Source organism: Anguilla rostrata, chromosome 4, assembly GCF_018555375.3.
Source record: "Anguilla rostrata isolate EN2019 chromosome 4, ASM1855537v3, whole genome shotgun sequence".
In the NCBI taxonomy this organism is placed as follows: domain Eukaryota; kingdom Metazoa; phylum Chordata; class Actinopteri; order Anguilliformes; family Anguillidae; genus Anguilla; species Anguilla rostrata.
In genome coordinates, this window is record NC_057936.1 from 15759482 (window position 1) to 15774099 (window position 14618).

General features: G+C 43.1%; 1 protein-coding gene and 1 long non-coding RNA gene across 3 annotated transcripts in view; one reads left to right on the forward strand and one right to left on the reverse strand.

The window, feature by feature from the left end:
- The first annotated feature begins 1795 nt into the window (after positions 1-1795).
- On the forward strand, positions 1796-3170 carry LOC135252637 (uncharacterized). Its single transcript, XR_010329443.1, has 2 exons — positions 1796-2216; positions 2981-3170. It is a non-coding gene; the product is annotated as an uncharacterized LOC135252637 (long non-coding RNA).
- A 288-nt stretch (positions 3171-3458) lies between these two features.
- The window catches only part of pip4k2aa (phosphatidylinositol-5-phosphate 4-kinase, type II, alpha a), a 54676-nt gene continuing 43516 nt past the window's right edge, over positions 3459-14618 (reverse strand). For both annotated transcript variants that reach the window (XM_064330954.1, XM_064330955.1), the window contains 4 exons: positions 11234-11347; positions 10050-10290; positions 9048-9151; positions 3459-8695 (listed from right to left, as the gene is read on the reverse strand). In XM_064330954.1, the coding sequence (XP_064187024.1) occupies positions 8615-8695; positions 9048-9151; positions 10050-10290; positions 11234-11347 (540 nt within the window). In that variant the 3' untranslated portion in view covers positions 3459-8614. The remainder of the gene's footprint in view (positions 8696-9047; positions 9152-10049; positions 10291-11233; positions 11348-14618) is intronic.

Genomic DNA, 14618 nt, shown 5'->3' on the forward strand with positions numbered 1-14618 from the left:
TATTTAAAAGCTAGGGAAGAAGATGAATGACGATTTTAACACCAATTGCAATGTCCTCTGCAGTGTAGTATGGAAGAGGCAACCTTCAAACCGCAGAAGCAGACAAATAACTAGAAGGTGACTACACTTTTGTCTGTGAGAGTGGCGCAGTATTTTAGTAGCCAAATTTGATCTGTCAATCGGCATCATCAATGAGCGGTAGCATAATACTGATGACGCGAAAGATTTGAGTCTCTATCGTCTACCTTCACATGTGCTTTGGATGTGAAGTGCTTAGGCGTGGGCGCGCAAACAGTTTCCCACAACGACACAAGGCATGGTTGTTCAAATGATAAATAATCTTGCCATTCGCTCATTCGTTTCATATCCTACTGCACTTGCGTTGAAAAGAAAATGCTCTTCGAAATGCTAAAGGGGTTTATGCCTCCGCCTATGTCTTTTGATTAGAGTCAGAAGTAGTCCAATGAGGACCCTAAAATATCCACGGATTTTTTTTTTTTACGTGGTCTATTTTTTTATTTTTTATTGCATAGGTAGGCCTAGGCTATTTCGGTGAATCTGAATCTGCCCTCCCACCAAAAAAAAGACTAACTGAATAATTTAGGATAGGCCCTATGTGTCTATTTTTCAATGCGTTCAACTGATAAGCCTACCTCGTGCTATGCTTTATTTCCTCATACGAAGTCCCCCATTGTCTTTGTTGAGCGATTTACAAATTGTTCTTTGTTGCCCCCTGCCGGCTACATGCCCTCAATGTTACAGACAGACAGGATAGATTTAGACGTCGTTGGCAGCCTAAATTCGCTGCAAAACACACGATCGACCAAAAGGGCAGTTTCAACCATGTAGCCTAAACTATTCATAGTCCAAAATTGTAGCGTCAGCGGAGACGCCTAATAATCTAGTCTAAACATGCCCTCAGGGAAGGGGAACTTGCCTCGCGTTTTGATGCGCCGAATATGGTAGATTTGGATCATGTCTCTCATGCATTATTTTATTAGGTCTGCCTTCTGGCATTTTAGGGGTGTGCTGATTTAAAAAAAAAAAAAAAAACCGCGACCTATAAAATCAATGCATCCTAAATTTAGAGGAAAAATAATAAATCGTAATAGCCTAGTGTGCTAACCGTGGCATCGTTATACAATGATTTAACGGAGACATGAGTTGTCTAAATTAGATTGCTGCGATTAAAATGTATCCTAGAGTCGGAATTTTGACTATGTTACGCACCGAAACACCTCTGTATTCCAAATGTAGCATAATATCTTTTAGTCTTAGACTGCCAAATTAAGCGGACCCTAGTAGCCTAGTAGAGATAATTTCCCTCGGTAGCCTAAATGCAAGCTTCGGCTATCTTATTAGAGCCGAGACCCACAAAATATCGGGCTGTTGTCATAATTAGCATATGAAACACACTGGCCTACATTTAGCCTAATTAGTTTTAGCATTAATTTCAACCAGTTTTTTATTTTATTTTTGTTCAATAAAATCTCTCGACTCGACTAATAAACCAAGAAATCAAGCCTAACCAAGAAAACCAGTCAATTATTCAAATTTCAACTTTCATTGATTGCTTATCTAGCCTAATTAAGCCTCATATTTTCATAGCCTATAGGCTCTAGGAAATCTATTCGATTTAGATTATAACAATATTGATGGCTTTAGAACAGTCTTTCTACGTAGCCTAGTCTAGATTTAGTACAGGATTTTATAAAATTACTAATCTGAGCACGGTATTTTGGCCATAAAGGCCAATACTTTGATCTGACCTGGCTAGCGGCTACTGATTGAACGAATAGGTTAGAACCATCGATTGCCGATGGCCTAATTGTATTTGAATTTTTAACAATAGGATAATGAATTAGACAAAGAAATAATAAGGATCCCATTGTCGCAAATTTACAGGCTATGTATTTAAACAATTATGCTACAATGCTTTCACTTTGGCGCAACAGCTCACATTTTGAAACAGCAATTGTGAAATCCATGAACAAGTCGTAGCTATTGAAAAACATTATCCTAAGTGCCTACGTATAATGAGGTAATGCCTTTTGCTGTCCCTCGAGAACACTGGGTCATTACAGAAATGTTCTCACCTGCACGTCTCTAGCAGGGTAGCATTTATATCGCCATGGTAACGACGGAACCCGAAGCCCAGCGGGTTTTCAGTAACACGTCATCACGTTGGACTAGTTACCCCATTCTCAAATGCTGCGGTAGGTAGACCACGAGAAACGACCGTCGTTGTAATAACACGGAGATAAGCAAGACACAAATATATACTGAAGCATGACTACAGTGTATGCATAGACAAGTTTAACAACCTGTGACCGGAGATTATAGCCTACGTATTAGAAAAAAACAGTATTAGATATTGTGGGAGTGTAGCTACAATTTGGGAAGAAATGCATTATATTTTCCCTTTTGTTTAGATTGGAGCACTGTGTGTAAAATCTGGCCGTGCCAATTCAAGGTTGGATAGAGCGAGGCTTTGCTGCAAGTCTCTATTCCCTCAGGGAACCAATAACAAAGCTGAGGAAATGGCCTTTAATGACCAATAAATGCAACACCATCTCCGTGTTTTTCCACCCAAAGGCACATGAGATGATTCTGAATGAGCCAACAATGGCTCATTGTCTGAGATGCATAGTTGAGGACAATGTGTTTGATACATTTCTTGACATTGAGCCCATCTGTGACGCAACTATAAGTTGTGACAAACCATTAGTAGACGATAGCGTTGCCATTAAGAATGAATCATTCTTTGAAATATTCAATAATTTGAAAAATCAAAAAATGGGAACAAACATAACTGTCAGTTTCTAAAATTATATTTAAGATTTTAATTTAAACATTTTAAAATGTATTCTGAAGTGGGCAAAAAGATGCTGTCTCAAGGAAACCCATGTTAACTGATTTTTTGTTTAATGTTAGCTGAGTCATTTACTAATTTATCAATTAAATTGCTTTTTTTTTCCAGGGGTGACATGAAGGTTCTCAATGCCAAACAAGGTTAATAATCACCGACCACCTGATTTCCAGTCAAGGATTACCTCCTGCATCTAAGCTGCTAAGGAAATTGGCACACTATACAAAGGAGAGTAAACACATCACATTCACTATGGACGGATAATGTGTCAAAAAAAACCAACAAAAAAAAACAACAACAACCCATTGGCATCCTGTCAGGGACAGCAGGAAAGATCGAATCTTCTGACAAATAACAAGTGCATTGGGACTCGCTACCGTTCTAACATTTAGGGCAAAAATAATTGGACCCAGTGCTGTATTTTCCATGAGAAATCTTAAGAGCTGAGGGAACTAGCTGGCTGGCAGCAGCATTCAATCTCTAATGACAGGAGCAATATAAGATACAGTAAGCACACGTCTCAAAGTGTGTGCAATACTGGTGTGTGGAACAGGGCATGAGCCAACAAAAAAGTGTGGTAGAGACCAGACCAAGCAGACAAAGTGCTTTATTTCATTGAGCGATGTTTATGGGATGGAGTGTATAATATTGGTATTACAGCACACAACATGAGGCAGCCCCACCCGTAAGAGTGTACTCACAATAATGACTTGCAGACAAAGACCCATGAGCATTAATATTGTTATTGTTATAATTATGACTAGTTTTCAAAAGCACTTAAACATACGAGCCACACTGTCATTTTTAATGAAAATGTATTTTTTTTAGTCATATAAATGGACATGAAGGTAACCGTTTTAAATGATTAGGAAATTATAATAAAAAACTCAAATATTTAGTTTTTGATCATGATACTCTAAATATTCACATTTGCAATACTCTGTAATAATTTCACAATTTATGTGGATGTACAACACAATGTAAACTGAACGGGAACAACTGCTTTTGGCAAAATAAATGAAAATGAAGGCCTACAAAGAAGGCTTAAAGAACATCACAGAAGCTGCAAGTAATTTTGTAAGGAATTAGAAAATTCCCACGAGCCTGCTCAGCAGTATCTGGGGCAAATGGAATTAAAGGTCCAGGAAACTGAAATCTGTGAATTCTCTGCTGATTTGCTGTTTTAATGCTTTTTGCATTTACAAATGACCAAGAAATATTTAAAAATGATTCTTTAAAAGACTGTGCCGAGATTGGCCTGCTTCCCCATTGGCTAAACGGCAGGCTTTCAGCGGCCAGGGTTATCCGAGTACAATGTACATCACTAAAACGCTACGCCAGGGGAAGTTCTTTCTGATGTAATATGCAAATGATGTGCTAGCCACTTTTGTGAAGGCAAGCTAAGCTGGAAATGCCTTCTCTGGATGCAGAAAACCAAAACGCTTTATTCTGTTCCAAAAAACAAAGCGACAGACAAGCTACCTACAAAAACAATGTGGCTTCGCTAAAAAGCTAGCGCTGGTGCATGGTGCAGTGCCTTCCCACCCTTAACCTCCCTCTCAACTGCCACTGCTAGTGACACTCCTGTTGGTTGCAGAACAGAAGCGTGATGGATGGGTAAGTAGGCCTACCGTTAGCTAGTGATAAGTGAATAGCTTTCAAGGTTAGATATGTTGAGTTGAAGCCTTCCTTTATTCGGGTGTAATGTACATAATTTCACACTGCTGTGGAGTCTAATGTTAGTGTACAGTGGCTCAGTGTCACATTATTACACATTGAATGAACTGCAGGTATAACTAGATATGGAGCATGCCGCCTAACATGGCATGCCTGCCATCCCAATGATGGTAAAGCTTAGCTTATGTTGCTTTATTTCGTATTGTCGTGTTGTCTGCCATAACTGAGTGACGAGGAATGGTTTACATATGAGGGGTCTCACAGATTAATATTAATGAGTGCAGGATACACGCCTACCCTGTCCTAATCTTCTGAACAGTCCCAATAATCTACTAGTATTACAATTTAATGGTTATAATTGGATTAAAAACTTGAAAGAAACATTAAGACAATCAATTGTTGCCTCTGGGGAATATAAACACAATTTGAATCCAGTTTTCTTGACCTTTAACAACATTTGCAGCATGCTTCTGTCAAAAGCTGTTATGAATACATACAGCCCATTTGACAAATCTGAAAGGGCACAGACCATAATATGGTCCCGTTTTGGTTGGATCATATAAGTGAAAATTCACACAAATTTCATACGTCAGCAATGATTTAATTGTTTATGCAACTGGTAATGTGCTGGATTAAATCGTTTGTGAAACAGAATAAACAAAACGTCAGAATCAGTCACATATGCACTCAAGATGAAGGCTGCATAGATGCTAGAATCTGAATATGGCATTGGGTCTTGTCAAAAAAAAAAAGAAAGTTGCATAACATCATGCCATTGCCGCTACATATGGCGTTTGAAGCAAACACAGCTGTGACACGACCAAAGCCCAACCATACTGAAGTCGACTCGCCCTCAGGTTTGTCAGATTCATCTGGCCTGCTGTGTTGTCCTAGGGGCCCATTCACACCACCCATCCATCATTGAGAGAGAATGGCAAGCCCAGCAAAATCTAAGTCAAGCCGCCCTTTCAGAGAACACATCCGTCGGATACAGAGCTCGGTCCTTCTGTCTGCCAATGTGACGAGGGACTCAACCATGACCTACATTTGACAATAAGTGGACTGGTAACAGTAACACGGAGGGGAAGTAACACTTTGATATCGCAGACAACATCAATGAGTAGGCAGGGACACATTTACGGTAAACACAGTCACACCTTACACCATACTATACTGACAAGTTCACAACACACACTCCTCCTGCCCAACTGGAGCAGAGGGTGAACACGTTTTCAAAAGTCACCTCTCAAAGATAAGATGGCTTTTTTTCTTTTTATTCTTAAATGTCCATAATAGCCTTATTGAGCTGAATCACTAATACATATTTTATACGCTTACACAGAAGTGGTTCAGTTGAGCCACTGGATCCGTTTTGACCTCTACACTTTTAGAAAATAACCTTTTAACGTTTGTTTTAAAAAACAACAAAAAAAGATTTAAAGTACAAAATTAAATAATTTTGAGTAAAAAGGCACGCCTCTTGCACAGTGTATACATTGAAAACAGTATAAAGCATGTTAGGATTATTTTGGAAACTATACTCTGGAGAAACATGTATCAATATATAATACTAATGGCTTCTGGAACCAAACAAACAAACAAGCAAATAATCACAAACTCCATATTTTAGGCAACATGCTCCTTTTTGTTTTACAGTACTTAAGCTTGGTACAAATTCAAACACCAACATCCTTCATATATCAGAACACTTTCACTCAATGGGTGGTACTTTAAAATGCCTGCAAAATTATTTGATTAAAATGTAATGTAAAAAATATTTGTAAATATACTCTAAACAAACAAAAATACCATATGGAAGTTTTTTGCATGGGTAAATAAAAAGGATAGGCAAAAAGGATACAGGATTCTCTTGTTACCCGTTGCCTAAAAACGATACCTTACATCATATTATTTCACTTGGTACAGGTATTGCTTTTCCCTTGTAAAGACCATGATGACCATCAGGATCATATGCATAAACATTTTGGTGCATTTTATCATGTGCAAAATATACAATTTTTTTGTATTTTAACATTTTTTGAGTCGATTCCACGTTTTCTAGCACATGGCTGAGGAACTTAAAAATTCCGAGAGACCTATTCACAACCCGAAAGTGAAATAAGGGATGTAAGAACGATGACCCTGCGATGAATGTTCTTCTTAACACTCCACCCCTTTCCCAGGTACATTAAAAAGATGACACAAGAACATACGCAATAAGAATGAGAGGCCAAGTAGGGTTTGTGTGCTAGGAGTGGTTCTTGTAACAAAAAAACAAAATCTGAGGGCTGTGCTCAGTAGAATGACATGGACCCGCTGTGCTGTTTAATGCAATGGACGTCCTGTTGAAAAGTGCTACACCATATGTGGGTGCTGATGGGATATGAAGGTGTCAATCAAATCTCATCAATGTTTCTAGAGAACGCCCAAAGAGATGCAGTGCTCTCTTTCTTCTGCTCAGTGATTCAGAATGGATTCTAGCTGAGCAGTGGCTCACTCAGTTTCACTTACGAGCCACACACGAACACGAATGTTGTGATTTTTTTGCCGAAATGAGACAACCTCAAGTAGAGGCACCTCTGACCTTTTACAGAGCACTCTAGGTAGGGTTTGGCAATATATACACGTTCGATAATTATTAAATATTTTTTGAGCGTAATAACAATCATAGCTACCATGTGGTGTATTGCCTTTCTTTGTCTTTTTCCCTTAATAATGATGCGGAAGTAAGCATCCAGAATTCAGAGGCAACGTGAACCACTTCCGGGGAAAAAAAATCACCACTGTTACTTACTGGATGTTGATAAGGCAGCCAATCAGCAGCAAGGTCACACAGCTTCCATGTGATCACATGATGTGTTTTTGTCAATCACATGGAAGCTGCAAGGCCTTGCTGCTGATTGGCTGTCTTATCGACATCCAATAGACATCAGTGGTGATTTTGTTTTCCGGAAACATTTCATGTTGCCTCTGAAGTTCAGAAGTTCACTGCAGGTATAAAGAAAAAAACAAGACTCAAAGAAAGGCAAGACACTACATGCGGGCAATGATCATTACTGTGCTCAAAATACATTTGATAATTACCAAAGGTTCACTCCGCCTAGCCCTAACTCTAAGGTTAATGGTTTATTTAACAACGTGACACTACTAAGCGGAATGTACTTCAAGCACTACCCCTGTTGAACACACCCCAGTTTTTTCTCTGGAGCAAAGAATATTTTGGCCCAGGAAATGAAAGTTTACAGGCAAGAGACGATATATTACATTGTGCTTGTCCGTGCACAGGATGGGAAGCACACATGAGAGAGGGATTCCCCATGTCTGGAGTGCAGAAGAAGAATGAGTGAGAGGGTACTGTGCAGCACAGCACTGCTGCTGCTGCTGGTCGCCATGACGAAGAGGGCGGACCTGGTGTTTAGGGGAGGGGCCACATAAAGGAAGCGGGGCGCCCCGGCTGCTCCGCAGACGTGCTATTGGCGCTCAGTTCCCGTCCCTCCCCCTCCAACTGGCTCCGCCTCCCTGTTCGAAAGACCAGCTTCCACAAACGTCCGCTAGAGCTGGTTAACTGGAAAAAAAAATGACAGGACCGTTCTGGGGAGACATCGCTGTTGTCTCCAGTCCTTTAAACAAACCCGACAGACTGGACATGCTCCCCCAACCCCCTCTCTGCACGTTATTTCCAATTAAAATGGAGAGTAAAATAACAAAGATGAAGTGAAAGAATGCTGGAAGGACGATATATACTAGGCAACAGCAACAACAACAACGACAACAACAACAAAAAATCCAAATTGATCGTTATTTCCGTGTTTTGCTCCGTTTTTCGCTCGTCTGGTCCCACAAAACAAAAAAAAGCAAACGGACAAAAGGAAATCAAATGTAAACAAAATGGAGGCTGTAGCTGCTGAGATGGTCCCCGCTGGTGCATCGTGCGCGTCTCACCCCCTTTAAACCAGGGCCCCTCTCTTACCCTCCACCCCCCTCCCGCCCCACCCCTGGGCTCCTGCGTTCAACCCCTTGCAGAGGCCCTGCCGCCACGCCCACCACTCCACCTGGCCGCCACCCAGGCTACGACAGAATGGTGGTGATGAAATCGTAGAACCTCTTGGAGTACTGCTCCGGGTTCACCGTGGAGATCTCCGCCCCGGCCTGGAACGAGGAAGAGGGAGAGAGAGAGAGGGAGAGGAAGAGGGAAAGGGAGCAGGAGAGGAAGAGGGAGTAGGAGACAGAGAGGGAGAAGTAGAGGGAGAGGGAGCGGGAGAGAGAGCGGGAGTGGGAACGGGAGAGAGGGAGAGGGAGCGGGAGAGAGAGCGGGAGTGGGAACGGGAGAGAGAGAGAGGGAGCGGGAGAGGGAGAGGGAACGGGAGAGAGAGAGAGAGAGGGAGCGGGAGAGGGAGAGGGTTTATCGTTTGCGGTGCAGGCTTTTCCTACTGTCGCATGGCGTGCATCGCGGCGAGCGAAGCCTTTGCTGTGGCCAGTACCCTCGGGTCCGGACACTCACCCCGTGCTTCACCGTCTTGGCTGCGTGGGCCGCCTTCTTCTTTGCGTCGTAATGCGTCAGGATGTCGATGATGGCCATGAAGTACACCTCTTTCCTCGGAGCGCCTTTTGACGAGAGGATTGGCGAGACGCATTACGGACATGTGACCGTTCGCACCAGCGCTTTGGCCGTAGAACAGGCAAGCAGCAGCGACGCTGAGCAGCGGCACACAGTTGATTTTAATTGCTGGCGAGAACGTTTCCCATGTCTGTTATACAGTAATTTGAGAGGCTGCAGCGAGCCACTATTATCATTATGTAATAACAGAAGATTAATGAGCTGTATCACAGTGGCAGAATAATTGCTGAATGCAAAATCTAATTTTCGTCTTCCGCTCTCGACAGGTTTATCCAGCACAGAATCTCTAACCCACTTGTGTCTGTGGGAGTGTCCATTCAAGCAATTGGTTTGCATCTGCGTGTATGCATGTCTGTTAGTGTACGCATGCATACAAGAACACATACTGATGAGAACAGGCCGTTCAGCCCACATTATCCTGCAAACTAGAACATAATGGCAGCTGTTCCATGCATTGACGAATCAGTGTAAAGAAAATGTGGTGTCAGATGCAGTAGCGATCATCGCCACCGTATGGTGTATTGCCTTTCTTTTTGTCCGTTTTCTTTAATTATACCTGATGCGATAATAAAGATCCAATCTTAAGAGGCTGCATGAAATTCTTCCGGGAAAAATGTTACCACTGATATCTGCTGTGTGTTGATAAGACAGCCAATCAGAGCAAGGTCATACAATTTCCATGCGATCACAAGATGTGTTTTTGTCAATCACACGGAAGCTACAAGGCCTTGCTGCTGATTGGCTCTCTTTGGCCCTCTCAGACTCTGCATCAGGTATAATTAAAAAAAAAAAAAGAACAGCAATGCACCACACGGTGGCGATGACCGTTATTGCATTTGATACTTATCGTAGCGGCATATCGCCGGGCCTGAGACTCCCACTCACTGTCGTGGCTCTTGATGGCGTAGACATCGATGGTGGGGTCGAACTCCCCGGGGGCGAAGGGCTTGGTGCTGTCCAGCGTGTTGCTGGGGCTGTCGGGCGGGGTTCCCACGGCGCCCCCGTCGCTCTCGCCCTCCTCCTCGCCCTCGTTGTCCTCGCTCTCCACCTCCTCCTGCTCCGCCCGCTCCACGTCGTGGATGCCCACCAGCAGGCTGTAGTCCATCAGCTTCAGCTGGGCCAGGAACTGGAGGGAGGAGAGGCCAGGGAGGGAGAGGGAGAGGGGAGCCAGGATTCAGACTGAGCGATGAACCTGGACATTTCCGCATGAGACAGGTTTTCAAAGCAAAGTCTGGATCAGCCATGAAGCGGCCCGACGAACATGGAATATCATGTGGAACTTCGGAGACCAATCTGGTTATGTTCTAGGTGGTTGTGAGATAACATTATGGTGAGTGTATTCACCAAGCAGAGCACATGTATTGTATTTACAAACTCAGAGAAAACCACTCCACAGTTTCTCCATGGTAACATCCCCTGATGCTTAACACTCCATATATGTACAGTGGGGACCAAAGGTCTGAGGACACTATCAAGTCCTGGCTGTTTTCATTATTTATCAAGGAATAATGCAATTATGATACACCAATTACACTTCTTGTCTTCAATTATTGAGAACAACGGGAGCTTATTATTATGCTATTCCCACCAGTCACTGGACTTGAACCTAGTCAAACATCAGTTAACGTCAACAGATCATCCATAGGAAGTGTTAAGAAAGTGCTGGGATAAAATGGAAGATGAGGTGTTGCATAAGCTGGTATAATCCATGCCAGCACAGTGACGGCAGTAATCAAGTCAAAACACAGACACACCAAGTGGTAACGAGCTTTGACCTTCAGTAAATACCTACACTTTTGTTTTGTCTTGAATCATTCAAAAGAATGTATTCTTGAATAAGAAGTATAAATGTAGTATCATAATTGTATTAACCCTTGATAATACTGTGAAAACAACCGGTCCAAAAGTCCTCAGACGTTCGGTCCCCACTGTAGATGTGTTCTGCTACTAAAACCCAGGTGAGGGCTACATGCTAACGCCAGCGTGGTGGGTTAATGTGTGTGTTCATGCTCGCAGGCGTCATACAGTCACACAGAACCAGCCTGCCGCTGCGGCCTCTCTCCGCTCACCTCCACGTCCTTCCTCAGCTTCTCCAGGAACATCTTCTTGTTGTTCTCGTCCACGTAGATCTTTTGGCCGTCGTTGATGAAGTCGTTGTCCTTGTACGTGGGCAGCTCCTTGGCCTAATGACATTGGGACGGTTAACGCCCGGGAAAAGGTGAACGCGTAGTCGCTGCGGAGGAAGCTGCTAGCTTTAGTCGTGCACTGCCCCTAACACGGCGGTGCCCTTCAAAGAGTCGCGAAACTCGTCATGACAAATCTTACGATGAGGGCAAATAGTTTTTGCACAGAGCACGCAAATTATGTTATTGTGTGTGAAGCATTATGCATTACGCAGGATATTTTGTTTTCTGCTGCATTACACTGAGGCATGAGATTTCCTCTGTTATTCACTGTTCTCAGACACCAAGCTGAAAAAGCATAATCTCCTGACAGTAACTGATGTGACCACAGAGGGCGCTGCTGGGCTACGAGAGAGACTCTCAGCCTGTCTCATGCCTGGTTCTGCCACCGGGGGCTACGTGACATGCGAGACGAGAGGCAGCCATTATGACCTCTGGAAGGTGAGGGCCTCGCTGTTGATGCTGCAGGAGCATGCACTGACTCACAGTGACAGCACAGCAGCCACCGCAACCTGCAGTTCTACCCAACAGTGTGCACACACACACACACACACACACACAGAGGTGACACACACACACACACAGAGGAGACACACACACGCAGAGGAGAGACACGCACGCACGCGCACGCGCGCGCGCACACACACACACACACACACAATCTGATTTAGAGAGGACACTCAAATTGGAGGTCAGTTCTGTGGGTTTACACTGCCTCTCAGCTGGACACTGCAGCACATTAAATGAATAAACAAGTCAAAACTTTCACATGGGATGATGCACAGAACCCCTTTTCTGTCACTGAATGCTGTTTATTTGCCAATTACTGAACGTTTAAAATAATTTAAATGTCACTGTTGATGTTCTCTGCAATCCCAGATGAATGGAACTTACCTTTCCTCAGCCCGTTTTACTTTCCCACTGTTAACTTAGACAATCCCACCATTCTGTATATAGAAGCACTACACAAATCTCAACTGAAGTCTGAGGACAGGCAGCCCACCCCATATCTGGAATCCTCATTAGGAAATACAAGGGGAAAAGGAAGACCGGCTCATACCGATTCAATCACTGAGGGAAAAATAAATCAGCTCAAATGACTGTCCGATAATAAATGTGCACACGAAGTGCGGACGATAACGATAGCAAAACTGGCCTTCTAGCATAAGACCAGAATATAGCCTCAACTCATGATTCCGGCTGAGCTACATTTTATCTCTGTTTTGGTTACACCACCCGAAGGACAAGTTATAATGGCTACAGAGGCTAATGATAAAAGGTGTTCTGAATTGGCACTTGAAGACAGAGGCCAGGGACAATAAACTGAAGTAACAGTATGCACCTGTACACTTGCATTCTTATGAAACATGTCCACTGCATGAATCTTGCTGAATCCATTTTTACAACTTAGATTGAAGCATGTGCAGGGCTCTGCTGTAACCACAATGTCAACATATCACCTGTGTTTCTACCAAACCACACATACCAAACACAGCTCCACACTGCGGTATAAACCACTACGTTTAGTTTAGTGATTGTTCCCATCTCTAGAAAGGGGGATACCCAGTCAAAAGACCGCCTTTTGACAGCTTGTTAGAAATGATGCTATACCTCATTGTGGTAAGATGGTAAGAAGGATGCTAGATTCTGGACAATTCCCTTCCGTTCCACAAGTAACCAATGCATAGCAAAAAAAGGTGGATGGTGTCAGATCTGACGGATGTTAAAACGAGCTAGACTCAGCGATGCTTTTATGTATATTCTTAGCTACACCCCGACGGAATTGGTGCTCGTCTATGAAGGCCCCGTGTACTTGAAAGTGGCTTGAGATGGCTAAGCCCAGCGGATCGATGCAGAGCCCGGCCGATCAAAGGACGCAAGGCTACACCCTGCTGGGTGAAATCGCAGAGTCAGACCAAAAAAAAGGGCCAGTCTCTGCCGGGGTTATACGAGAGGACATTACGCATTCAGTGGGAATTGTGCTGAGGTAAGGAGCCTACCTTCACACCTCAGGACAGAGAGAGAGAGAGACGTTCAGCGGAAGTGCACTGTGCTGGGGAAACTGGCGGTACAGCACCTCGTGCAGCTGTGAGGTTTCTCCCATGCACAAAAGAATACGGGTTTCTCAGTTCAAAATTGATACGCCCACCCACAAGTCGTCAAAAATGCACAGTGCTAATGGCAGAGCAGTCATGGCAGAAGCCCACATGAACAAGTGCATTTTCAATTCAGTATTCTTAATCTACAATTATGTTGTATTGCACATGAGCTGATTGAAGCATTTTGCTTTACTGTGTCTTGCATCACAATATTATAGCATGTATTAGTCTGCTCAGAAGGTTAAAATGTCCTTCGGAAACGGTGGGGTGTTACTAGGTCTGGATCATCACCCTTGAAAATGAAAGCATCACGTTGGGTAGTACTTTACCTCTTTGAACAACGTTCAAGACAATACCCTAAAACGTGATCTCCTCCCAAACAAAAATCCTACATCCGTGCACCGCGGCAATGTAATTGTTCCTTTGTACCTCCCAGATAAAAGCGCTTTGTAATTGCAGCCTTAATTGGCAGCTCCTATTAGTCAGTAATTGAAACAGAGCATGAGAATATGTTGGCTTATGGTCCTTCGCACAGCCTGACCTGTACTGATTACCAGTTCATTCAACAGAAATGATGTGCCAGAGAATAAGCAAACTCCAACTGCTGTTCCCACTGATGTAACCCTTCGAAGACTAGGTTTAATGGAACTTTTAAAAAAACTGTTCTAGAACTCCAGTATTGATCGTTACATCAGGATTAGAATGTTCAGTTAAGAACATTTTAATCAAATATTTGTGATCTTACACCTTAAAGCATTAAGTTTAAATCTTAAGTTAAAAAAACGTAGTTCTGATTTAAGTCATGATTGTGACATGTTGCTGTAACCAGAAAAAGGGGTAACTTCTAGAATATATGGCATATGCTGTGCATTCCTGACTGAATTTCCATCAAAAATAATGATAATGAATGAAGTTTTCATTTTGATCACAGACAAATCCATTCTGCTATACAGAGGTAAAAGTACATTTGTCACATTAAGTACACCTCGGTCCTAAGGAATGGTCCATTGGGTCCCAATTACACCTTTGAAAAGGAGATCCGAACAGAAACTCAACAGAACCACAAGTGAACCGTCACTGAACGGAGAAGGCTACGGAGAATGAAGCAGCGGGCGTGTGTGAAGTCACTGATCACTGGTCGTCTGGGTTCACTCCCCCTCTGCTGCATGCCT